Source organism: Mytilinidion resinicola, assembly GCF_010093595.1.
Source record: "Mytilinidion resinicola strain CBS 304.34 unplaced genomic scaffold BDZ99scaffold_2, whole genome shotgun sequence".
NCBI lineage: Eukaryota > Fungi > Ascomycota > Dothideomycetes > Mytilinidiales > Mytilinidiaceae > Mytilinidion > Mytilinidion resinicola.
The window spans coordinates 1,035,128-1,060,167 of NW_022985438.1; the positions used below are offsets into that span (position 1 = coordinate 1,035,128).

Genomic DNA, 25,040 nt, shown 5'->3' on the forward strand with positions numbered 1-25,040 from the left:
TTTTATATGGCCAGTTCCTGCCTACACTTACTTATCCATCATTGCATCGCTACCCCACGACATGCCCTAGACGCGAGCTTTATCAAAATCATCCCGGTGCTCCTACAAACCCGATCACAATAAACCTTTACGCAATCGCATATCCCTGGCGGCTGCGATTTAAGTGCACAATGCAGGATAGAACCCTACTTACTCGCAATTTGAACTATGCTCTCATCGCTATATCTACTGTCATTATCTTGGTGCGGCTACAGGTGCGAGTGTTCATGATAAGAAACCCTGGTCTCGACGATGTGTTCGCCATTGCCGCATGGGTATGATCAAATGACGGCTCAATGTCAAGCTGACGTTTGCTAACTTACTCTTAGGCGACTCTTACAACTCTTTCTTCTTTAGAGATATTCGGTAGGGCGGCTTCACGAGACATCCCTCCGAGATGTAAAAACTAACCAAATTTAATAGAAACCTTCCACGGATCGGGGAAACAGATAATATTAGTTCGGCCGCAAGATCTCACGATCTTCTTCTCAGTTTGTGAATTCAACACTCGGTATCAATAGCGAAGCGAGCTCAGCGTCTATTCAGATCCTACCAACCATGCAACTCCTCTACATATCGTCTTCGGGACTCGTGAGGCTATCGATCGTAGCGTTTTTGCCACGGCCCAACAAAGATGGTGAGGAAAGCTCTCTTACTAGCGAATGTAAACAACTCGATATACCAGTCGCCAGGAAGTTCCCTCCGTGATCAGATAAAGACACGAAAAGACTTCATATTTCAATCCAAGCCGCGCCGACCGCATACGGAAACAAGAGTACTTTCTAATTTATTCATAGCATTTTTCAGAAAGATAGTGTATGCACTCGGGGGTCTAATCGCAGCGGTAACCATAGTTTGTTTCTTCGTCCTGCTGTTCGAGTGTAAACACATACCGTACGTAATCATCTGCAATGATCATTGTAATATGAAGCTAACCCGCCCAGTGGCCTCTGGAACAAAAGGAGACCAGGAGCGCAGTGTCTAGCACCATATCGTGAAGCCATCCTCATGTATACGCACACCTCGTTCGGAATCCTCTTCGACAGCTTGCTGCTGGCCCTCCCTATCTGGGTCTTATACAAGAAAATGATGTTCAACAGCCAAACTCTCAAAGTGATGCTTGTCTTTACAATCGGCTTTTTTGCTGCTGTTACCGGCATCGTTCGCCTGTCCGTCATTATCCGCATTAACATGGCCCTCAATACGACCTTCAACATCTCGATTGCATCATTCTGGACGGACTTGGAGGGTCACGTCGGCCTATGGGTTGCATGCTTCCCCGCTCTTCAACCACTGCTCCGCCTGTTATCGTTCAAGCTTGGCCTCCGTAGGAAACTTCTTTCCTCATCAAATCTAGGGAATTCGAACCACGTCAAGAATAGTGCCAATCGATCCGCATACGGAAAAGGCTCGAAATTCGGAAACCACAGCACGCAATCCGGAAATGGTCGTGCAAACTCAAAGTGGAGCGCAGAGAGAATCAGCGGAGTGCCCGCTATAGAACCAGTCGAGCTCGAAGACCTGCCCGACAGGTCTAACCTGCGCAGCCCCCACGGGAGCGTTGAATCCGATAAGCGACCACCATCGAGAGGTATTGTTGTAACTACAGATGTGACTCACGAGATCGAGCCACGGAGGATGGAGTATGACGGGAATGAGAGGAAGGTGCAAGATCGAAAGAAGGCTTGGTTAGCTGTATGAGCTGATTCTGTAATTCATGCAACTCCATCTCTATGAGGGCTCAGATTGGACCACCTTCTAGATTCTTTCTACATTGAGTTCATGCAAGAGACACCTAATATAACTAAAACTCTTACGCTTCATGTTCAGAACAAAGGAAAAAAACATATACTCCGAATGCGGTACACGTCTTGATTTTGTACCGATACCACGAACAAAGGCCAACCAACAACTCCGAGCAATTGATTCTTTGTCTAGCATGAACCATCATCTACTCATGAGTTTGATCCATCGACTTCGGATGTCGCCAGTTTCTAAGACACTCATTGCGACCGTGGGTAGTAGATGATCTTAAGCAAAATTCCCACAGTGCGGCGACCCGTCCATTCCACCCCTTTTAGAGCCCTTCGCGCCATCGTACCGGTACGTACAAGCCTCATTCTCGGCCTGCGGATGATCAGAGACTAACATCCCACCTAAAGCCATAGCCCCACTCAATCTCCTATTTCAACCTCCCCATCCCCACGCTCGCCATGGCCCAACCTCCCAACGTCCCCAACGGCCGCACCCTGAACAGCCACGAACTCGCCGCCTACAACGACCTCCCCGTGGCTGAACAGTCCGGCTACCTCCTCTTCGCCGCCGACGTCATCGCCCGCGCAAAACCTTACCCCAACACGCGCGGACGCGTCGCCCGCACGCTGTTCGAGCGCGGCAAGCACTCCCTAAAGCTAATCAACAAATGGAACGCGCTCAACGATGACGCGGACGGGAAGGGCGCGTGGATCCCCGGGTGGGCGGCGGCGAGAGCGGCAGAGGCGTCGCGGGCGCAGCGGCTGGCGATGGCGGGTGCGGTGGAGGAAGAGGAGCGGCTGCGGGGGGGGAGGGCGGCGGAGAGGGAGGAGAGGAGGCGGGCGGGGGTTGCGAGCCCGGTGCGGGAGACGTTGGGGGAGTATGTGAGTGACGATGAAGAGGGGGGTGGGGTTGGGGGGGAAGGGGTGGTAGAGGAGAGATTGCCTCAAGAGAGTGGGGTTGGAGAGGAGCAGTTGCAGGCGATGGTGGATGCGACGCGTGATGAAGAGCGGCTGCGGGTTACAAGGGAGGGGGTTGCGGGGCCTGGGCAGCCGTTGCTGCCAGGTTATGAGGATGAGTCTGGCGCTTATGTTGATGTTGTGGGGGGTGGGAATGCGGTGGTTGGAAATAGGTCGGTCGAGGAGAGGTTGGGGAGAGTGATTGAAGAAGGAGAGATTGACGAGGGAGAGATTGACGAGGGAGAGATTGAAGAGGGAGAGGTTGAAGAGGGGGAAGAGCCGTATGAAGAACCCGAATCACCACCATCACCGACCGCAAATGAGACACTCGCTGGCCGACGCGCACTCGGCATGGGCGACTGGCAGTATGTCATGGCGTTAGACACCCGTCACATTAAGACGGGGATAAGTCAGGAGCGAAGTGCGACGAAATCGGTGCTCGTGTGGGTGCTTTGTGATAAAGTTACGGGTGTGATAATAGATGTGAGTTTGTTTCTCTTTCCCGTGACTAGCTGTCAAGACTCTACAAAATTGTGCAAGTGACTGACAGCTTCTGTTTCCTCCTTTCCAGAGAGTAGTTGTCAAGCGTCTAGATTATAGCAGCCCTGATGCAACACTATCCGCAAAACTAGAGCGCTCAATGCGCCACGAGATTGAGATGCACCTACTAGTGGAGGGACCGGGCTGCAAGAATATCCTTAAAATGCGAGGCGAGGGGTTTCGAGAAGAGACGGAAGTAGGCATGATGTACTTGGATTACGCTGCCGGAATAGATCTTGAGCACATGATCAAGCTGCATTATCAGAACAGAGAGTACGTGCTTTTCTAGCCCTATTCGTATCGGTCACTAACTTGAGCGCGAAAGGCCAGTCCCTGAAGCATATTTATGGTTCGTATTCGATGGACTCGCGGATGCTTTAATGTCAATTACCACCGGAGTATGTCCAGAGAAGGCAGCTGACAGTTCGCTTCCTGGAGCCGATATGCTCGAGTGGGATCCCGTCTACCATCTCGACATCAAGCCTAGTAATATCTTCCTCGGCGAGCCCATAAATCCTTACGGGGCCTACTTGACACCGCTGCTAGCCGACTTCGGCCTCGTATGGACAGAGTCGAAGCTAGTTGCAAGAAAGCGTAAAAATGCTCTTCATAACATCGGAACGCGAGGCTATCAGCCGCCGGTACGTCCCGCTCTTGCAGCCCGTTCATTGTTGCCGGCAACTCTAACATCCCGAACAGGAACAATACAGAGAACTGACGGCAGAGGAGGACTACGACCCCAAGGGGTTCGAAGTGGGCCCAAAAGCAGACATATACAGTCTAGGAGTGACAATGTGGAGGTTTATGCTAGCGACCTGCGATCCCGACGAGCTTTGGAATATACACGACCCTGATGGGGATATCTTTGACTGGGATGATCCAGACCGCCGCCAGCTGCCGATCGACCCCCCGGGTTATTGGGGGATGTATTCGAATCGTCTGACGCAGTTGGTGTATGACTGCCTAAAGATGTATCCACCCCACCGGGTGGACAACAAGGATCTCAAACGGCGTACGGCAGAAGGGTTCGCCTGGTTTCAAGAGACATTTCGGGAGGTGAAGCTCTCTATAGAGCAGTGGGATAATGGGGAGTCTCTACCTTGGGGATTTCAACCCTTTATCATAGACGATCCGTTCAAGAAAGGCAGTGTACCGCCGGGCAAAAGAAGAAGAATCGACGACAGTGGCGTTGCGCAAGGTGACGCAGACAGTGGGGCACAGTAAACCTCCAGAACTAAATCATTCCGAAGACTCGGGAGCTGTTCGAGACTCAGTGAAAGATCAGCACCAATAGAACTCAGGGGCATTTCCGGGTGAAGGACCAACATAAATGGAACTCGGGGTAGTTTCGAGACCCAGTGAAGGATCCGCACCAAAGGGTTGAAGCGGTCGAAATGAGGATGGTAGCAACTAAAGGGCGGATCGCTGAAGCGAGTAACTTTGATTACCCTTGAGCACCCACCTGGTAGCGTGGGTAGGAATCCAGCTCCCGGGATTCAAAGGCATTGGTGGATTGATCAAGCTGGACGAAAGCGAGGATCAATTGAGAGGATTGATAGGTACCGTACCAACCTTTGAGTAATTCGGGTACAAGTTAATGTAGAAGGTATATTTACTGCTAGCGGGAGGACCTTGAGTGGAATGTGTGGGTAGCAACCTTGTGAATCCGCCTAACACAGAACTGGCCTTGGAGTAGTTGGAGTGGGTTTCGAATGGGTGTGGATTAACCGGCCGGCCGATCGACGGATCTGAGGTTGGACGAATCACTGCCCACACTGCGTAAGGGTCTAGGATGTATCTTAGCAACCGTGCTAACAGATAATGAGGTCTGGGTAGTCACGACTAGTGAAGCTAGCAGACCGAACGGAACGTCAATAGCGCTTCTACGAGCGAAAGTAAAGAACCAGCAGCAAATGCACACAATCAGATTGGTGTCCTAAAACCAGAACGTGAAGTAGAATTCCTCAAAGAGCCTAACAGCTCCATCATGAATATACGTTGACTCGTACCGGCCATCATTTACCCCCGGAACGCCTGAAACGATCTTGGGAAAAACAGGGTATACGTTCCGGAGCCCGATATGCTTCAGAGAAAAGCCGCTCCAATACAGCCCACAAGTACGCCTCAAATGCTAACTCCCATCACGCAAAAAACTCGAATCACTTTCCCATGTCTAAAAGGATCTTACCCAGATCCCTAAGTCGAACCGGCTTGGTCAAGAACAAGTCTGCGCCACTGGCATTGGCTTCTTGCTGCACGCTCGCGCTCGCAAGACCGGTAAGAAGGATGATAATCGCAGGCTTGAGTTTGTGCAAGCGCTCGTACGCACGGATGAGCCGCGTGCTCGTCAGACCGTCCATGACAGGCATTGAGATATCTGTACACGAAGTGTTAGCATGGAAGTCCGTCGTGGTCGACGTAACCAAATAGGAAGTGTCAACGAACCCATGAATATGATTCTGCAAGCCTCCGGGTTGGCTTTGTAGACGTCAAATGCTATGGCTCCATCTTCTGCAACTCTATACGAGTACTTGGATTTTCTCATAAAAGCCGCCAGGATCTGAGAGTGTTAGACATATTCTGATTTCGGAAGCTGAGCCTACAGTACCTTTACGTTGATGTGATTATCGTCGACTATCAGAAAAGGCCCTGGTCCTTTGTGCACCTCAAGTTCTGGAGTTTCAGTAACATCAGACGAGCTTTGTTCGGTCGGCGGCGGACGGTCCGGCATTACGACAATAGATATTGGTATCTCTGTGGGGGACAAAGGAAATTCTGTATCGCTCATATCTGCATAGTAGCCAGTGGCGTCTGTCGCAACAGAAGACGTGGATGGAAAGCCGAACTGATTGATAGCGTCATTCCCGAGTGGGGGTGCTTCAAGTAGCGTAGAAACTGTCGAAGATGATGGAACAGACTTTTTACCAGCCGTACGACGTTCGAAGCAGAGATTCAGTGCCTTCGCGAGTTTCCGAGGGCCACAACTAATAGAACATATCAGTAAAGTGTGTCGATGCCATAAGAATAGCTTGGGGACGTTCAACGTAATAGACTTCGTATAGGAATAGACTTACGGTTGAGAGAGATACTCAACGACACGACCTTGCGAATCAATATGCTGCAAAGCACAAGCTGATGCTGCAGACCTGCAGAGTACAATGACGATAGGTTGCAGCTGTTCGCTCTGGTCAGGACTGATTTTAGGAATCTCTGCAAGCAGCTTTCCAGAAGTGAGCTCATCCGTATTGAAGGGAGTCTCGACAACCAGATAAAGGTCACTTGGACGGTCTGTTTGTTGCTTTGTATCCAAGCGAAGGCCGAACCAGTTTTTGCACATCTCCTGCAAGGACGACTTCAAAGCTTGTGGGCCATCATTCTCAATCTGAAATGGGACCGAAGGCTTCCTGGGTTTGATAGTTTCTGCACCAATTTCGACACCAATCAGGCAAGCTGATAATGTTTTGGTTTGTTCGTAGACTTTACCAAGGCACGAGTCTTCGATCTGGGTGGGGCCGTTGATTTCTGGTGCTGCTTGAGCTAGTGGTAGCGTGACAGTGACTTGTGTGCCTTCGTCCTGAACACTCTGTACGTCAATCTTGCCACCTTGTGAAAGAATGATTTGACGGATTATGCTGAGGCCAAGGCCGGTTCCTGGAGATAGTCGATCTTCTTGTGCAAAAGGCTGGAATAGTCGACCTCGAAGATAATCTCTAGACATGCCTTTGCCTGAGTCGGTGACAACTAAGGTTATCTTTGAGCGTGATACCCCATGTCTCATTGGCAGCGGCTTAGCTTTGAGAGATACACGGATGTATCCACGAGCAGCTACGTGTAGTGTAAGCAGGCGTCAACTAATAAGGAACATGATGATCTTACTGTACTTGAGAGAATTTGCAAACAGGTTCATCACTATTCGTCTCCATGCTCCAGCCTGGGTGCTGAAGGCCCAATCAACGTCTTTGTCGATGTCGAGTATTACAATGACACCACCTAGGTTATACTCTCTCAGCTCGGTGTTGATCTGCGCATCGCCATATCGATCAGACGAGTAGGATGCATCATGGGGCCTGGAAGCACTGTTGTTAGCATGGCGCAGCTTCGGCTTTTTCTTCTGCGGGCTCGAATTGGCCTTCGCACGTTTCTGAGTGTCATAGCCTGCAGAGACGGCAGCAACCACCTCCTCGGTGATGACGTCTAGTTGTACCCTAGCACTCATGGCCATCATGTCGCTTCCAATTTTTGATCTCGGAGCTGATTGGGTATTGTTGTGGGATCCGTGTGTCCTACGTCTCTTCGAAACCTCCATGAAGTGGTTGATTTTGGTGAAATCGAGTAGCTGTGTTGTATGTGAGTAGGCGTGAATAGACAGGAAGATGAAATCTTACATGATCAACGGTGTCAAGCAGCGTTCGCCCACAGGTTTCTATTGTATGTACCATATTTCCCTGAAACGCCGTCACAGCCGAATCTTCCAGCATCTCAACGCTTCCTAAGATGCCATGGAGTGGTGAGCGGAGTTCGTGGGAGATAGATCCCAGCAGATCTGTTTTCGCTTTGTCGGACGTGGAAGCATCCAGACGTGCTACCTCAGCCATAATGATTGAACTGAACGCTGACAAGTAACTGAGCTCGCCTTCAGATGTGAATACTCGTTTCGGTGTGTTAGTCCATACAATGCCGCCTGAAAACCACCGCTCTCTGTGGTTATCCCATAAGGGAATCAAAGCAATACATCTGGCTCCTGGAAACGTCTTGATGAGAGTTTCTGCTTCGCAGAACTTCGAAAACCGCTTGCGGGCCTTCTTTCTCTTTGCTGAACTACCATGACTGGATCTGTCGGTAGACTTGAACCCGCTTCGACCAACTCGCTTAGAGCTGTCTTCGCCTGATGAGTCTGACGAAGAAATGTGGCCTTCCTCGTCAAAGTAGTAAATCTTCCCTTTCGGATGCCTGCGCAGTAAGCCCTTCAAAAACTTTTCCGGGATTGGCAACGCGTTCTGCGAGGTAAAGTCGCCATTGATGCTTGAATTGTTAGTGGTCGAGAAGCCCAGAATACCGCTCATCCTTTCTTCTAGAGACTTGTCACTTTCTCCGCCGGATGACGGAGCAGGCGAAGCTGAAGTCTCTGACGCACTGCTAACGCCGGAGACCATACCCCCAAACGACCCAATGCTGGCATCCAGGAAAATCGCCCCTTCAACTTCCATAGATTCTCTGATGATGTTGGCTGCTCTTGAAAAGGTCTGCTTTACATTGAGCGAAAGCATGCTTTCTTGCAAATCCACGCTCGGTTGTCGGCTAGTCGATGTAGAATGACGAGACAAGCCCCGCAGCGTGTGTTCTGGCGAGGGGCTGTGAGGGGGAGTCGATGCGGGGGTAAGATATGGAGAGGGCGTTTGTTCAAGCGGCAACGGCTGCTCAGATACACTCCCTGCGGTGGATTGTGTTGATATGCTCTGAAAGTGTGGGGCATCGGTCGTAACAGACCCATGACTCGCACTGGAGCGGTCCAGGCTGATGACGATCTCATCTTGAGCCTTTTGTAGATCTTGCTGTTGCACGTTCAATTGACCTTCTCCGCCAAAGTCAACGCGAGAAGGCTCATACGTCCGGTCTGCTACTGTCGCTCCTCCACGCCAGTTTCGGAGTGTTGATTTTCCTTCCACAAAGCTTCCGAGGCCTCTCACTAGTCTCTCCCCCCTCCTATGTTCTTCTCGCGAGCGTGCCAACTCCAGATGTGCCATGACCGTGATAGCCATGTCCTTCATGAATTGGCAATGCTCCGGGCCGATGTCCTCCCGTGGGACGTCATGCATGACGCAGTATGATCCGATGTGTGCACCTTTGGGGCTGCAGATTGGCACGCCGGCGTAGAACCGAGTGAATGGCTTCTTGACAACGAAGGGCATGTTGGCGAAGCGGTCATCCTCTGCAAGGTCTGGCACAACGATGACACCCCTCGAGTCCGGATCGTCTGGACAAGGAGCGTTGGAGGGCATATCGACAACTAGTTGGCAGATTCCCGACTCCTTTGGTAGCACGGTAGTGCCCAGCCAGAGGGCGTCTCCTGCATCGTGTACCAGGTCGCTCTGAAGCGATAGGGTTTGTGTAGCTTCGGCAATGACGAATTGCTGTGTACGGTCGAAGAGGGATATGATGCATCGCTTTGCGTTCAGGCGCAGAGCTCCGAGCTGAGCAAAGGCAGTAAGAGAGGTATCGTGGGAGGATTCGGCGACGCTGCCAGCGACTACCCACGGGTAGCTCCCGCATGTCTGCGGCGACAAGTACCTGGGCGACAACAAGTGAGACTCAGACTCGGCATCAGCAATGTAACGTTCAGCATACTTGTAGAACTCTCGCTCTCTCGCCGTCTCGGAGAGCTGCTTAGGCATAGTGACGGATGTGGCGCTGGGAAAGATGCAGTTGAGGGCTACAGCCCAGGCGGCGGTGGTGAAGGAAGAGGGGCTGATGCAACGCAGGCCATGGTCGTCGAACGCTGGCACGGGAAGGCATATGACAGCGGCCGCGACCTGAGGTTTGCATGGCTGCTGCAGCCGTCTTGGTGGCGAAGTGCCGGTTGCTCAAGCGTCGAACGTCGATGCCACCTGCAACCAGTGACAGGAGGTCTGGCCGACTCCGACGACTCCGAAACATGAATAATCACCCCTGCATATTACCCAGGCCCACCACCATTAATAGTGGCCTGAGTATCTCGATTTACTCTACGTAGTGGTGCAGACGACGGCTCGACGGAGTGCCCCGCGGCGCCTCTCCGGGACCCTTCACCGGGCTATTGGTTCTAGAACACCAGGGAGGGCTTGCAGAATACTACAAGGCTTGCAGCATTCCTTATAGTTGGTCTCAGGGTCTACGGGCCGGTTTTTTGCCACGAAAATCAACGATAGCCAGTATTTCACGCTTTAAGAGTCCGTGGATATACTCGCGGCTTTCCAACCCCTCTGCGCAGCAGGGTGGTTGGAAGGCGGCTGGAAAGGCACGAGTAGCGCTAGTTGTAGGTACAAGGCTGGTCGAATTCTGGAAGGCTCAGAGCATTCCCTAGGTGGTCTCAGGATCATTGCGTGCCGGTGTTTTGCTCTTGCAAAATCGGCGATAATCAGCACGCCACACTTCAAAAGTCCGCAGAGATAGAACTACAAGGCCTGTAGGACACGTTACCACGTGTTACTAGCAGGTTTAAAGCATTCCTTAGTTGGTCCTTGTCCCAGCGTCATGCCTATGCCAGCTTTTTCCTCTGGAACACCGACATCAATCAGTCCCCACACGTCAAAAACCCCTAGATACAGAGCTACACCACCCTCATCCCTCGACCTTGCGCACCACGTAGCCTTGCCGTGGGAAATGGAGCCTGATGCCGTTCTCCAGCTCCAGTACTACCTCCTTAAGCCCGACGCCCACCAGCTTCCCATTCTGCGGATGTGCGCCTGGCTCGGCACTGCGAACTGTTAGCACAGTACTGGACACACCACACTACACTGTGACACCATAGACTCACTCGAGGCTCTCTACGCCCACAACCGTGCCCTTCTCAATACCCAGGGGGTCCGCTTGATCGAACGATGGCGTATTAGCTACATACCTAGCGTCGAGGATAGCCTTGATGGCCTCCTCCTGCCCAATCTCCTGAGGCGTGCTGCGCGGGAGCTTCTCAACCCTACCACACCACAAATTAGCCATCAAGCACTCTTCCTGCAAGCACCCAAACTTACCACTCGTGCACCTTCGGAAACTCCTCCTTCCCAAACCCCTCCACCTTCTCCACCTGCATTGTCCTCAAAATCCACCTCACCGCAAACCCCACATGCACATCCTCCACGCTCATCGAAAACCCCCCAATCCACGGGCCCGCCTTCAAAAAATCATGCTCCACAATACTCATCGTCGCCCGAAACTCCGCCAGCGCGCTCGGTCGCAGCGACGGCAGATCCGGGCGACAAAGCTGCGCTGCAAGTCATCAGATCAGAACCCACAATCACAATCATTAACCAGCCCCCTCCACTCCAACTAATGAAAAGAAATCATCAGACCTCACACGGCCGCCATTGCACTCACGGAAAATAGTCTTGCGATCCTGCAGCATCGCCTCGTCCGGCACCCGCCCTATCAACCCCATCGCGCTGCTGAACAGCGCGCGCCCGAACGCCTCGTACGCTTTCTCGGCGCGCATGCGTGGGAAGCCAGGCGCGAGCTTCTCGAGCACGGCGTCGATGATGATGGATGTGTCGCAGTAGACATCTTTGCCCATGGCGAGCACGGGGATGCGGCGGTAGGTGATGCCGAGAGCGCTGAGCGTGGGGCGCGGGAGGAGGGGTGGTTGGGCGCATTGGAGGTATGGCCGCGAGGCGCAGGCGAAGAGGAGGCGGATTTTTTGGCCGAAGGGGGAGAAGTCTTGGTGGTGTTAGGACTGAGGCACGTAGTTTTAAGAGGCAGGGAGTGGCAGGCACCGTAGTCGAATAGGATGACTGGGGGTGTTGTCGACATCTTATCAAGCTGTGAAATTGTGAGTTTGGATAGACAGGCAGGTGTGTAGTTGCAGGTAATTGAGAGATAATGCGACTTGAGTTTATATCAGATGAAAAGTCAAAGGCCCCTGACGTGACTAACTACTCTTTAAACTATCTACAGAGACTCTTTTTAGTATATCTCTAGCCATCCTTAGTGGCATCGGAAATGGGTGATTCCGCGGGGACCTCGGGATCTTTCTGACAAGCCTCAACACCAACGCTCTCGAGGACTGCAGTATGCGACTATTGCAGAGTCAACAATTGCACGTCAGCTGCACGTCATTGAGGAGATAACCGAGAATTCGCGTAATCACATGGACATGGACGGGAATGATATTTGCACTCTATTTTTTTTTTTTGGAGTTTTATTGCTACAGATCTCGAAACAGAAACTCTCCACTAAGAAGAAACACAGTTATAGGAACTGTAAAATACGTCTCCAGCTTCTAAAATAGCACCTGATACCCAATCTCCACCCCTCGTTTTGTGATCAAGCTTGCATACAACGGGGCAGTATTGCAGCCTTGAGAGATTGCGTGTGGCTTATATCTTCTCCCATAAACCCAATAGCTTACCGCCGCCCTTGTCATCCCTCTCCTTATGCTTCACCATCCCCCCGCCAAGGCGGCAGCGTGTTGTTGTCGTAATGCGGAATGCTCACATAATGTCCAGACGGCTTAGGCTGCTCCTGGTTTTCCCCAAAGGTCCTGGCAGCCAGATAAAGGATTTGCGCTGTACCTGGCACGTTTGTTCCGCGGACGACGTGATGTTCATATCCCGTTTCCCCATCTCTTTGTAGGCGTTCGGGAAGAATTCACAAACGTAGACCAGGTCCAAGAGGAAGTTGTAGTCGATCGACTTGCGGTTTTCGGCTGCGAGGCGGCTCTGGTCGCCGTAGTTGCGGTATCCGAAGTCGTGGCGATAGCAGTAGGGAAGCAATGCTGTCACGTTGATGCCCATGCAGCCGTCGGAGGTCCTGCTAAAGCGTGAGCATGAGTTGGAGAATGCTTGGCGAGCTACTTTAGGTTCTGCGGGATCGATTTTTACAATAGCTTTGGACTGTTGATTGCCAGTAGGGCATCTCTGGCAGGGGTGTATGGGTGTGCGCCGGCTGCTGGAGCAGTGGAAGTGCTGTGACCGATGCTGGAAGTACACTTACCAGTTGAGATAGGCGGGTTCCTTCTTGTCGCGCGCGACTTGGAAGTCGTCATTCGTGATGTTGAACAGAAGCCGGCAGGTGATCTCATCTATGGTGCGATTAAGACGTAGGGCTTTGGACGGGGCATGGCTAAGATCAGTGAGATGAAAGCCAGAGAGAGGAGTTGAGTGGCCCTCATGATGGCTGCGATAGAGTACGAGGGTAGAACTCCGCGTATACTTGTTTGGCGCGGGCGGGAGTAGTCTCAAGTAAGTTCAGAGAGGAAGTGTCGTGTAGGTTTGAGCTGGTGCAACGGAAACTGAAACTTGTATACTCGCGGCTATGAGGAATAGAACACATTTCTGATTCTGAGTTCGGGGATGACTGCGAAGTTCTTGAAACCGAACCTTGGGTACGACTTCGGTACTACGACTCATTAAGGCTTGGGAATCATGGCTCCAGAATGGCGGAATTACGACAGCCTGGGAAATAACCTAAGCAGCGTCAAGAGAACGTAATAAATCTATGACCATGCTCGAAACAGAACGCTATCGTGCTCGACTCCGTGCAGATTAGATCCATGATGTCGACAGGAGTTCCAAAATGCTCGTGCGAGAGTAAATATACATATAGAACATTGATTTGAAGGCATATAAAATGTAGGCGACGGGAAACAACGAGAAAGCAAGTAGTCAAAAGTCTCATCATACCCAGACATCTCGTACAACAATCGTATAGCCAAGCTGGAGTCGATCGTCACGTGATGTCGTTCATCGGTGCCGGGGTATCCAATCTGAATTTAGAGGAGAATAGCCTTTAACCCCATACGCAGGAAGTTATTGACCTGAACTGGGAAAGCTTCTCGGTGCACTCTTCGTAGACTCGATGTCCATCCGTATCGTCGTCAGCATAACCCTCAACCCGGCGATCAAAATTGAGGACTATCTTGTCGATACCCTTCAAAACTCTGCCGACTTCAACGACATGATACACCATTCGAGCCTTTGCGCCATCCGGAACCCGAATATATGGAACACCAATCCACAACGTCACGCTTTTGATGGCTGGCATGCGGGCAATGACTCGCTTGAGCGCTGACCGTTCCATGGCAAGAAAAGGGTCCATCGTTGGTACTGACGGAATGGTCACCGGCGGACTGAGCTGAGTAGGGTCGGCTGGTACCCCTGAATATGTGTAGAACTGCTGGAGCCGTAGAAAAAGCGTGATCTCGATGTGCCGGACTAGAGACAACGGCTTGGCACTCAACAACTCGTCGGGCGTGCGAACAGGTCGACGACTTGAGCGGTACGTCGTCGGAACAAAATCAGATAACGGACCAAGCCAGAACGAAAACTCTTTGTAAAGCACTTCCATTGCTTCATCATGGATTTGCTTGTTTACTCGCAAAATCCTGGTCATCTTCTCGGTCCCCCAAAATCCGGGCCGATTGCGAAGAAATTCATCGCTGAGAATTGCTACTTCCGATCGCTGAATATACTTGGGCCGACGGCCAAGATCCGGGTCACTGAAGCTGAAGGAGTAGATCCGGAGGCGCAGTTCAGTGGGGAGTTCCAGAAACCTCGATCGCGGCGGGACATTGTGGTCGAGCGATTGAGACGCGGTACGCATCCTGGAGCGAATTGGTCACTCATATATCACAAGGCAGTGATTGAGAGTTCCAAAAAGCGGTCGTGAACGCGTGTAGATGAAAGAAGATCAGTGGGGTAAGAAAACGATAACAGTCAGACGAAATGAAGCCGAGCAGCGAGATAGTTAACTTAGAACTAGAGCCTGCTTACATAAACAAAATCCCCGACCCGATGTCCGTAATATCGTATTCGCATTCCCCGTGCAGATCGTAAGCTCCCACCTCAACACCATCGTCCTTCGTCATCCTCGCCTCCCTCATGGCTGCAACTTACTGGGGAGTTGACCGAGTATGCCCTCTTTACCCCTGGAAGACGTCAAGATAGACGGACGCGAAACCGGCAAAGCGAAAAGTCCTGTCGATCATTTTCAAATCCGCACAGCAATTGCTGCGTTCTTTTGTCTCTGGGTTCTTATTTGGACTCAAGGACTTGGGTTATGGCAGAGATGGAGCTATTCTGAGAGCGCGCCTGAGCCCCAAGGAGGAGGATTCAGTAAAAGCTTTGTGGAAGCATTCAACGATGTAAGGCCCCAGACGAACATAACGCTCTATCTATTTGAGATTCTTGGATTATATCTGTGCATTTTAAAGACTTGCCAAAATCCGCACACAGACCCATGAAGAGGGACTTTGAATGTACGTTTTGATATGCTGACGTCAACAGATAACTCCGAGTGAGAAGCTCGAATGGCATCGTTGCTCCGAAGGAAACTTCTGTGCGCGGTTGACCGTTCCAATGGACTACAAACGACCCCTGTCTGGGTCTCGCCGGCGGCATCCAAAGGTTCATATTGCCATGGTGCTGATCCCAGGGGCGAATCATACGTCGGGCGAGCATTTCAGCGCGTCACCCGTGTTGGTGAACCCTGGTGGTCCAGGAGGCTCAGGAATTGACTTCGCCCGTAGATCAGCCAAAAGCCTGCAGGCTCTTTTCGGCGAAGATCAAGATATTATCGGTTTTGATCCACGTGGAGTCGGAGAAACTACGCCTGGAGTTGATTGCTTCTCTTTCCCGTCACAGAAAGCAGGACGCATTGCTTCAGAGCCGCCCTCAGAGCAGGACATTCTTCACGGACGGTTCAACTCTATGCTTTTCGATATCAGCAACCCTGGCCTTGTCAACTCCAGCGGCAATTCGCTGGAATCACTCGATGTTAGATGGAGAGCTATGTCCGGTCTCTGCACTCATAAGGATGACATCTACGGAGAGAACAGTATCTTGAGGCACCTCAGTACTCCGGTGGTTTCCAGGGATATGCTTTCGATAGTTGAGGCTTGGGATGAATGGATCGAAGCATCTCCAAGAGAAAAATATCCCCTTGAGAGACCTTATTCACATCTGAAGGGCCAACTATCTTATTGGGGCGGTAGCTATGGCTCGCTCCTTGGCGAAACATTTGCAGCAATATATCCCGATCGTGTTGGAAGGATGGTTTTGGATGCAATCGTCAATGCGGACTACTACGTCACCCCGATTTGGGTTGATGCTCTCACAGACGCAGAGAACGTGCTGCAATCCTTCTTTCGGTACTGCCATCTCGCCGAAAGTAGCTGTGCGATATATCGATCTGGAGATAGATCTGAGGATATTCGAATCCGGTACTCCGCCATCATGGACCGGTTGAAGGCGCAAACAGGAGTCGCAGCAATCTATCCGCGAACCCACCAGCCGGTAGTGGTAACATATAGCCATATACGACAGTTTATTTTCCTCGCGCTGTATCAACCGATTCGCCTCTTTCCACTAGCCGCGGAAGTGCTGGATGCCCTCTATCGAGAAGAGCATTCGAAGCTGTTCAACGATTACATCTCTTTACCGGAGCTCCAAGCTAGTCTAGGCAGATTCTGCCCCTGCGATGACTCAGTTCCAGCACAGGGGATGAACGTGTACAGCCATTGGGAGGCAAATATGGCTATCAAATGCAGCGACAAACGCTACATTGTAGGCTTACTGACTTGCCCTTGTTGTACTGTAGGAGAGTGTGCTAACCCTCGAATAGCTCAACGAGACTATCCCCAATCTCACGACTCTCTTTGAACTTCTCTCGACCAACACGTCTTGGGGAGATGTCTGGATGACCTGGCAACTTGGCTGTGATGGCTGGAACATCCAGTCAGCAGATCCACCTCTTCCTTGGGACCCAGACGATTATTCCTTCTCGATACCTCATGACAGGCAAGTGAACACGACGAACCCGATTCTATTCCTTTCCTCGTCGTACGACCCGGTATGTGCTATCGAAGGCGCGGTCAAAATGGCCCGGCGGTTTGCTGGTGCGGGCTTCGTGGAACAGAAGTCTATAGGCCACGGCACGTTTTCAACTGCGTCCAGGTGTACGACGGACGTGGTTCGGAGATATTTCAAGCATCTAGAGGTTCCGGATGGATCGCTTGAGGATAGAACATGGAAGACTTGCGAGCCGGATGAGTGGCCTTGGAAACCGTTTCAGAAACAAGATTGGATGCAGCAGTTTTCGGGGCCCCGGAGCGAAGAAAGAGAGGATCTTGAAGCTGTCGGGGCTAGGATGGAAGCTTCTAAGGGCATCCAGGAGTTTCTGGCAAGAAGAAAGACGGTGGGTTACTAGCAGTCACGCGAGGGGCGAATAGTACGGGTATCGCAGGTGAGAGAGCACGTGTTTTGCAGAGGAGTAAACGCATGCTCAAGATCATGTTCATGGTCGGATGGGGACATATCCACATTGCGTGGCAATGGCCAAGAAATCCACCGAGTGCAGTGAACGCTCACCTACATTAATACATTCACAAAGAGCGCATCATTGTGTGGAGTTGGTGATATTCAAGATCACAGTTTCACTGAGCGTCTTCAGCACACGGAGATGAACATCAGACAAGAGCAAGACCAATGAAAATAAGACATTCGATTTCAAAAAAAAACATACAAATTTGGAAAAGGGCCCCATGCATCGCCCAACCCGGTCCATTGCTAACCAATTTTTTTTGCTTGCAAGGCCCCATACTATATACAGGTATTTGAGAAGGGCCCCGTCCGCCGCCGCAACTCGATCGCACCCAACGCTTGAAGTAGCACGTCTCTTACTACGAAGAGGCGAGAAGCCTACAATACAAAGGAGAAATCTTCTTCGAGAGTGGAAGGTCCCGCATCCGCTGAAAATCAAGAAAGACAGAAAGCAACGCAGCTCTAGATACAGCTTTGGAACTGGCACCGTCCACGCACAGCCCTGTCCTTCCCAACCATGTGTCGAGAATGAAGAAAGATTGATGCAGGTTTGATGCTGGAGGGTTGGGGGGTTTAAGTAGTCGAGATTCCTCGGGCGGGCTTGGCGTACACGTGATTCACGTGATGATGAATGGGTGAGTGCGCAGCTTCGGCCAGGCGCGGCGAAGCTGGTAGAAGGCGGCGGAACAGAGCATGCCTGCCCGGAGGAGCCATTATCCACCGCACGAGACATTCACTGGTCAATCTTTCAGAAGCCCGCCGCTCTGCACGTGACATTATCTCGGTTTGGTTGAAGGGCTACAGTTTTTCCGGTCGGGAGATTAGTACCAGCGAAATCACGGGAGCGAACGGGAAAGAGGCCAAGGTGAGCTTCTGGGCGCTTTGCTTGCCAGGGACGATGTGTTGATGTTGCAGCGGGCATGGTCTCGAATCCCTTCACCGCACCAAGCGTTAATCATGAGATTTAGACGATGCTGGAGAATCTCACCGGTATGAGCCCATGACCTGTAGGTGAAGGCGACTGATGCTGGAGCTCACGGGATGTAATGATGCAGCCCATTACACAAAGGTCGGTACTGGAATTGAAGATCAAGAAGACATTGGCATTTGACGCCTTGATTTGAAGAGCTATTTACAAACTTGGAGAAGGGCCCAATCATCGCCCAACCCGGTCCCTGCAACCGAACAGAATATGCAAGGTCACATACTAAAAATGAGGACGCACAGCCTACAATACAAAAGAGAAATCTTCTTCAAGAGTGGGAGGTCCCCGCACGCGCGGGAAATCAAGAAAGACAAAAATCAGCTGTGACCTTTGTCACAGCGCAGCTAGGTACATCTTTGGAACTGGCACCGTCCAAGCTTAGCCCGGTCTTCCCCAAATCCATATTGTCGAACGAAAAAGAAGATTGATGGAATCTGGAAGTTGGAGGCGGAGGGGGTTTATATAGTTCGGAAACCCCGAGCGGCTTGGCGTACATGTAATTCACGGGATGGTTTAGGGGTAGGAAGGTGGCTACCTGGATGGTGGGTGCTCTTCTGCCGCGCTGCGCCAGCCATTCACTCGTCACAAGCAGTTCGGGTCGCACGGGAAGTTTAAATTACGTGACACCATCTCGCTTCGGAGGAAGGCAAGGGATCATTGACGCGGTGGGTGAGCACGCTAGGGGCAGAGTGTGAGTTGGCTGTGATTGAGAAGGATTGCCTGGCGATTGAAGGCTAGGGAAGATGTGAACCTCCGGTCGGTGTTGTAAATATACAGCATCCGGTCCCAGCGATGAGCGTCAAACTATGCTAGAAGCACTCACTACCTATAAATAAGGTCCATCACCATACTTGATAATGGTCATCACCATCGAAATAAAATATTCTTTCAGCATACAAAGCTGAATGGATCTTGATTTGAAAGACTATACAAACTTGGAGAAGGGCCCCATGCATCGCCCAACCCGGTCCATTGCCAACCAATTTTTTTACTTGCAAGGCCCCATATAGACTACATAGAACATAGGAAAACTTCTCCGAGAGTTGAGGGTCCCACGCTTGATGTCCGGAGACAAGCACGAAAAGCAAACGCGACTAAACACATCTTAGAACTGGCCCCGTACACGCACAGCCCGGTCCCTCACACCACCTTTTCGAAAATGGAGAAGCTGAGGAATAAAGTTGGGGGGTAGAGAAGCTTATATAGTTCAAAATTCCGAGGCGGCTTGGCGCGCACGTGTCTCACGTGACGACGGCAGGGAGCGAGCGGCGGGTGGCAGGGAGGGAGGCTAGGCAGCAGGCAGCGGTTGAGAGCGGCATGTTCGGGGGATGAGCGCCCTTTCATTCACTTATCTTCGTATCCTTGTGCCAGATCCCGGAAAATACAGAAACAGACCGCAATGATGTTTTCGACATAGTTGTTATGTATACAGGTGTAGTGAGGCCATACAACTATAGTTTCGATATCTTAGATGCCCTGTCAATCCATCCTAGGTTTATTGTATCCGTCCAATAGGGTCCTTCCTTCTTCCTCTCCTCCCAATTCTTCTCCCAGTTATCGACTTGTCGCTCAAGCCACGGCTACAAGGCCTTCGCCGTCTCGCGAGGCTTCTCAAAAGGCAAGCAGCGGTCGCAGTCCCCGATCACAGTCTCGGTAACATGTCCAACGGATGCTCCTCCGCTGCCCCCGGGCCCAACTCCCGTCTTCTCGAGTAGCATTTGTCGGTAACCAGGTAGTTTCGCAATGAACGATCTAGAGCCCCAGGCATATAGCACCGGGGGCAACACGTGCGGAATGTGCTTCTGAGTTTCTGTGTCCGCTGATATGTGGAATCCAGGGATAACAGGAGTAGAGTGGCGAGCGTGATTGGGGTTGTGGTCTGGCCCTAAAGGATACCCGGGCAATGGTGGATTTGCGCGCATCATGGTATAGACCTCCATAGCCTTGGGAGTCGTCAGAGTTACCTCGGGTGCGATCGAAGAATTTGTAGACACATCCTGTGCTGCATGCATTTTTGGCGGAACGTCCCGTAGGTCAGCGAATGATCTGATCGAAAACACGATCATCAAAGACTGCGTAGTAAGGGCATTTCCGAAGCGCGCGTCTTGCATCCTCGCGTGACAACCATCGGTCTCTTCGTTTCATCGTAAGGACGGCGAGATGCATGTAAGGTGGTCGAGCTCCGTAGGTTGTCACCAGAACAGGTTCTAAAGCAATAACGCCGGCAAAGAGTCGTGGATTTTGAGCGGCAGCCATGGGAATATTGAAACAGCCCCACGACTGACCCATTCCTACGATTGGCTGGCGAAGGCCTTTCTGGAAGTGGTTGGCAATTTGCGAGATGTCCCGAGCGCAGTCAAACCAGTCAGGCTCGTCTCTAATAACGTGCTCGTTGAGGAGATAGGATGCGCTATGCTAAGCGATATCGAAAGCCCAGACGGCGCGGACACGGGGGAATTGAGCGAGTACATCATCGAGGAATGCTAGTGGAAGTAAGAACTAGTTTGAAGATTATGATGAACGGCAAAGGAATGCTTTGCATGTAGGATGAGATAACATTTGCTCTAAAAACACTTACGCTCATAGGACTCTTTCGTCGAACCTGCACCATGAGCAAATATGAAAGCGATGTCTCCCGGCCAAGGACTCATATTTGCTTGAGGCACATATTCGTTGACGGCGAGCCGCAGTCGTCCGTTTTCTTCATCTCTTACTCCTCGTGCGAACCCTCGAGGCTACGACGCTGGAATGACATGTTTGGTGACAACCCAGTTGTCTTGTATGTTGAACATACCTTGCTGAAGTATCTATGTGATAGAGACAGAATAGCATGATGACTGCGCGAGTTGCACACTATGAAGTTGTACTGCTGATGGGCCTAAGCTCTAGGGTTGATGTCAGCTCGCCTCGACTGCCGCATATCCCTAACCCCTATATTCTACTAGCTATCTCATTGCGAGCAACCCGAAGCTGCACCTTCCATTCATCGCCAACCTCTTTTCAACACCCCGGTATCGAAGTCAGGAGGCGAAGCACATCTCATCCAGATCCGATCCATGGATTGCCGCCGCCACCAAGACACGCCCAAATGGCACAGCCTCAGATGCCGTAAACAGTTTAGCGGGCCCGCTTACGTACACTCACATCCAACCTCGCTCCATCCCTTCTGCACTTGCAAGATGTCTCTGATTACATGCTTCACGTCCTCCAGGACTTCAATAAACGAATCTTAGCCTTTGCACATTCTAAAGTCCCAGGACCTGATTACTTCTAGTCCGCCGGAAACGAGATGGCGATGAAGCTTGAGCGTCGATCCTTGAGATAACCTCAAGTTAATAGGAATTTGCGAAAGTAGATCCAGAATTTGGGTCGTTTCACAGCGTATAAGAAACAGTATTAACAGGAGGCAGCCAAAGCAACTCTTGAAGAGCCCATTAACCCGGCGTGAGTACGAGAAACTGGCCCAGCGTCTCTAGGAGATGCATGGTGCATAGAGAAATGCATCAGAGCACTGGTAAATTGAAGCTTCACAGCGACTTCTGCGCAATATAAGTATAAAATAAGAGTCAATGATTTCGGCATAATTCATCGTGCGCGGTAAAATACATCAACAAACGAAAGAAAGCCGGAGTCAAGAGACTTTTCATACAGTGGATATACGTGAAAAGTGTCCAGCATCATGATTCGATTCAAGGTGAATGATAAAAAACATTGCGAAGAGAATAAGGGAATCCGGATCACACCGCAGGGGAATCCTCAGGCAATTATCAAGATGCGCAAATTGCCAACATCCTCGAGCTGATCCATGAAGCGCAGGAACTGAAGGTTTGGTGTAGTGTATCTTAGATCAAGTCAACAAAGTTTCCGTTCCCACGGCATCTTTCTGCCTCCGGCGAGGAAATACAGAAGCTCGTCAATCGCTGTCACCATGTCGCGATGTTAGGACATGGTCGTCACGTGCTAGGTGTCTCATCATCCACCTAATTCACCCTCTCCAGAGTCTAACTAGCTAGTGCGAAAACCTTTCTACGATTTTATGACAGTTCAAGACGCTTTCTGCGCCATCACTCTGGAGGACTTTAAGTCAGCTTCTACGCTGCCGATGGCATCCCGACGCATCAACAAGCAATTGCTTGATGAAGAAGCGACAAGGCGGAGATTGGTCAAGAATGCTCGCAGGAAAGGCAGGACACTGACCGAAGATGAACTGAAAAAACGCGTCACCAAAAGCCATGAAGCGCGTCAACGTCGACAAGCCGCCGCGGTCAAATTCCCAGCCCGAAATGCCGCATATATACTACTACATGTCCAAAACCGCAATGCACGAATTAAACGTATCGCCCAGCACATTCTTGGTGGCGGTCCAGACATGCGCAAATTCCCGGCAAACATATTCATCGAGGAGGAAACTAACGCCGTAAAACAAGCTAATCTCCACGAAGCCGAGTATTGGTTCGTACGCTCCGAAGATGTCTACTGGACAGACGGGTCCGTGATCAAGAATCGAGATAACGATGAGATCAGCGCTGCTGGCGTTGCTTGGATGGCGGCACGGGGCAATACTTTCGAACGTGCGGAATATCCCATAGGTCTTAACCTCGGAGATTCAAACCACGCCGAGTTGTTCGCCATTGCTATAGCTTTGGAACTTGCCATTCAAAAAGTGTACAACGGATCAAAAGCGCCTATTGTAATATACTCGGACTCGCAAGCAGTACTTAAAGCTTTGCAGAACGGTAATTCGACCATTCTAGGGCCAATGGGAACAGGAAGGCTCGCGCTTTCTCTTGCGTACGAACGTGCCGAGTGTTTGAAAGAGAAGAAGATCCCTCTGACTCTTAGGTGGGTCAAAGGGCATAACAAATCCGCCGGAAACGTCGCCGCAGATCAGGCTGCTGGGGCAGCGTCGGAGAAATACAAACGCTTCATCGATAACGCACGTCTTCCGCGAGGGACCGTCCTTTTCCCAATTGAGATGCTCGGAGCAGGAAGGGACATAAGAAACGAGTTTCTGTACCGAGTCGAGAAGGGTATCCAGCACCCCGTACGTTATGTGCTCGCGTTAGACCACCAGCGAGAAATACCGGCTGGATGGATAGTTGATTGGAGGGAGTCTGGTGGCTTCAAAGACCCTTCCACCGTCCCCTTACAGCCGGAACTCTATCCTAAAGAACGCGAATTATGGCAACTTTTCACATCAGCTGCCGGAACAAAATATACCCACCGTTCGTTTCCAGCCAAGAGCATTATGGATGATTATGTCAAAGTGGACATTCCTCACACGCCCCAACGACGCAGCGGACATCCTTCCTGTCGCTCTCAGTGGACGTATTGGACCGCTGGCTATTTTAAGTATGATGCAAGAGGTAATAATACATTTATGGGCGCTGGAGTTGCGTGGCTGGCACCAGATGGTAAAGAAGTCGACGTACAAGGCCATCATCTTGGGCGTAACGTGGGCAATATGTTCGATGCATCGCTTTTCGCGATCGCTAGTGCACTGAAGCTCGCAGTAACCCGGGTGCAAGAACACTCAGTAGCTCCGGTAGTCATATTTGCTGACTCGGAAGCTCTTTTGAAGTCTCTGCAATGCGGTGAGCCAATGGCCCTCGGACCGACGATTTCTGCACGTCTCTCGCTCGATGATTGCTATCGAAATGCACGAGCGTTAGTAAATGCTGGCATCGAGGTGACGATTCGACCGCTCCCAAGTAAGCACGAGCCCGAAGGCAAACTATGGGCGAACGCTGCGGCAGTTATGGACGCTCTCTGGGTCGAAGAACCGTACAATAAGATGGGGCGCGCTCAGATCTTGCCCAGTGCATTACAAGGGCGGCTAAGGACGTTCGGAAAGTGTTCTTCGACCGAGTGAGTAGGCACGCTCAGCGGCCTGTGTCATTCCGGCATGAGACAGACCTCTTTCAAGAGCTTACAGAGAAATCTATCACGCAGTGGGTTGAGCACGGAGGGGACATTCACGCTTTGCCCACGTCGAAGAGCAGCATCTTAGCCGATTCGCAAGACGCGCAGATTCCATCAGATGCTCCATGATTTTGGAAAGGAAGGGCCGTGATTGAGGCACCATCAGAGGTACGATTCTGAGCTGCCTGGCGATGTAAAAGCCCGACCGTACTGATCTGGTGTGTAGAATTTTGACTAATGAAACGCTCGCGATTACCCCTGAAATAGCGTTAAGATGAATGCATGCAATGTCGAGGCCTGTTCAGTTTGAATAAAGCCCGTAAATGCGGATCGACTCAAAGTAGCGAAGCAACTACGGACAGGAGACGTCCACTTGGGTTGGAATGTCGAGTTATACTTACTGTTATTCCGATCAACGGTAATAGATCTTGTTTCATTAGCGAAGATACCTGGAGGCTATAGCATTGGCTTGGTTTGTAATATCACTTTCTTTACACCCTGAAGTCATCGCATGGAATGATGGAAGCGGGATTGCCCGAATGAAACAAAGTACACCGGCATTGTACTACTTTTCGCCGAGTCAAGAATACCTCTTTTCTCCAGACATCAGGATAGCTAAAAAGACGTCTTGATTTCATGATTGGTACAAAAACCCGTAGCAATGCTACGGTAGATTTCCACCCAACATACAATGCAGCCTTGTCAACTTCACCGGTGCCGCGCTTGACCACTCAGTAACTGTGGTCTGAAGACCTCTCGCCCTGCCTGAAATCAGCGAGCAAAGTAAGTCTATGTACCAGAGATCTCAACATTTGCCGTTGCAGCACGTCATTTCAC

The 25,040-nt window shown here is 51.1% G+C and overlaps 8 protein-coding genes across 8 annotated transcripts; 4 read left to right on the forward strand and 4 right to left on the reverse strand.

The window, feature by feature from the left end:
* Nucleotides 1-170: 170 nt before the first annotated feature.
* Nucleotides 171-1,876, forward strand: BDZ99DRAFT_565848 (uncharacterized protein; the record flags this gene model as incomplete). Its single annotated transcript, XM_033727519.1, has 4 exons — nucleotides 171-314; nucleotides 369-405; nucleotides 837-933; nucleotides 984-1,876. The coding sequence occupies 4 exons, from the start codon at nucleotides 171-173 to the stop codon at nucleotides 1,738-1,740; spliced, it is 1,035 nt and encodes a 344-aa protein (XP_033582916.1). The 3' UTR covers nucleotides 1,741-1,876.
* Nucleotides 1,877-2,252: 376 nt separating this feature from the next.
* On the forward strand, nucleotides 2,253-4,921 carry BDZ99DRAFT_542003 (kinase-like protein; the record flags this gene model as incomplete). The annotated part of the gene is made up of 4 exons (XM_033726752.1): nucleotides 2,253-3,233; nucleotides 3,322-3,563; nucleotides 3,616-3,931; nucleotides 3,990-4,921. The coding sequence occupies 4 exons, from the start codon at nucleotides 2,253-2,255 to the stop codon at nucleotides 4,512-4,514; spliced, it is 2,064 nt and encodes a 687-aa protein (XP_033582917.1). The 3' UTR covers nucleotides 4,515-4,921.
* A 176-nt stretch (nucleotides 4,922-5,097) lies between these two features.
* BDZ99DRAFT_493882 (uncharacterized protein) lies at nucleotides 5,098-9,682 on the reverse strand (the record flags this gene model as incomplete). The annotated part of the gene is made up of 7 exons (XM_033723270.1): nucleotides 5,098-5,667; nucleotides 5,736-5,850; nucleotides 5,899-6,274; nucleotides 6,365-7,115; nucleotides 7,167-7,626; nucleotides 7,676-9,578; nucleotides 9,636-9,682. The coding sequence occupies 7 exons, from the start codon at nucleotides 9,680-9,682 to the stop codon at nucleotides 5,450-5,452; spliced, it is 3,870 nt and encodes a 1,289-aa protein (XP_033582918.1). The 3' UTR covers nucleotides 5,098-5,449.
* Nucleotides 9,683-10,607: 925 nt separating this feature from the next.
* On the reverse strand, nucleotides 10,608-14,579 carry BDZ99DRAFT_514579 (uncharacterized protein; the record flags this gene model as incomplete). The annotated part of the gene is made up of 8 exons (XM_033724884.1): nucleotides 10,608-10,743; nucleotides 10,804-10,962; nucleotides 11,018-11,252; nucleotides 11,361-11,696; nucleotides 11,753-11,798; nucleotides 12,551-12,788; nucleotides 12,972-13,100; nucleotides 13,795-14,579. 8 exons carry the CDS (start codon nucleotides 14,577-14,579, stop codon nucleotides 10,608-10,610), a joined length of 2,064 nt encoding a protein of 687 aa, XP_033582919.1.
* A 240-nt stretch (nucleotides 14,580-14,819) lies between these two features.
* BDZ99DRAFT_406379 (alpha/beta-hydrolase) lies at nucleotides 14,820-17,484 on the forward strand. The gene is made up of 3 exons (XM_033716450.1): nucleotides 14,820-15,120; nucleotides 15,263-16,540; nucleotides 16,599-17,484. Exons 1-3 carry the CDS (start codon nucleotides 14,890-14,892, stop codon nucleotides 17,181-17,183), a joined length of 2,094 nt encoding a protein of 697 aa, XP_033582920.1. The 5' UTR covers nucleotides 14,820-14,889; the 3' UTR covers nucleotides 17,184-17,484.
* Nucleotides 17,485-18,506: 1,022 nt separating this feature from the next.
* On the reverse strand, nucleotides 18,507-19,175 carry BDZ99DRAFT_457890 (uncharacterized protein). The gene has a single exon (XM_033718790.1). It carries the CDS (start codon nucleotides 18,775-18,777, stop codon nucleotides 18,583-18,585), a length of 195 nt encoding a protein of 64 aa, XP_033582921.1. The 5' UTR covers nucleotides 18,778-19,175; the 3' UTR covers nucleotides 18,507-18,582.
* Nucleotides 19,176-19,616: 441 nt separating this feature from the next.
* Nucleotides 19,617-20,877, reverse strand: BDZ99DRAFT_457891 (uncharacterized protein). Its single transcript, XM_033718791.1, has 2 exons — nucleotides 20,860-20,877; nucleotides 19,617-20,764 (listed from the first exon to the last, which is right to left on the reverse strand). Exon 2 carries the CDS (start codon nucleotides 20,390-20,392, stop codon nucleotides 19,862-19,864), a length of 531 nt encoding a protein of 176 aa, XP_033582922.1. The 5' UTR covers nucleotides 20,393-20,764; nucleotides 20,860-20,877; the 3' UTR covers nucleotides 19,617-19,861.
* Nucleotides 20,878-22,209: 1,332 nt separating this feature from the next.
* On the forward strand, nucleotides 22,210-24,153 carry BDZ99DRAFT_471258 (uncharacterized protein; the record flags this gene model as incomplete). The annotated part of the gene is made up of 2 exons (XM_033721716.1): nucleotides 22,210-22,219; nucleotides 22,325-24,153. The coding sequence occupies 2 exons, from the start codon at nucleotides 22,210-22,212 to the stop codon at nucleotides 24,151-24,153; spliced, it is 1,839 nt and encodes a 612-aa protein (XP_033582923.1).
* Between the last annotated feature and the right edge of the window lie 887 nt (nucleotides 24,154-25,040).

Bases quoted from the DNA above. Each gene is read 5' to 3' on its own strand.
- BDZ99DRAFT_406379 (XM_033716450.1), top strand. From the start codon at position 14,890: ATGCCCTCTTTACCCCTGGAAGACGTCAAGATAGACGGACGCGAAACC. The intron at 15,121-15,262 runs GTAAGGCCCCAG...TGACGTCAACAG, and splicing joins TTGTGGAAGCATTCAACGAT to ATAACTCCGAGTGAGAAGCT. The intron at 16,541-16,598 runs GTAGGCTTACTG...ACCCTCGAATAG, and splicing joins GCAGCGACAAACGCTACATT to CTCAACGAGACTATCCCCAA.
- BDZ99DRAFT_457890 (XM_033718790.1), bottom strand. From the start codon at position 18,777: ATGTACGCCAAGCCGCTCGGGGTTTCCGAACTATATAAACCCCCTCCG.
- BDZ99DRAFT_457891 (XM_033718791.1), bottom strand. From the start codon at position 20,392: ATGCAAGACGCGCGCTTCGGAAATGCCCTTACTACGCAGTCTTTGATG.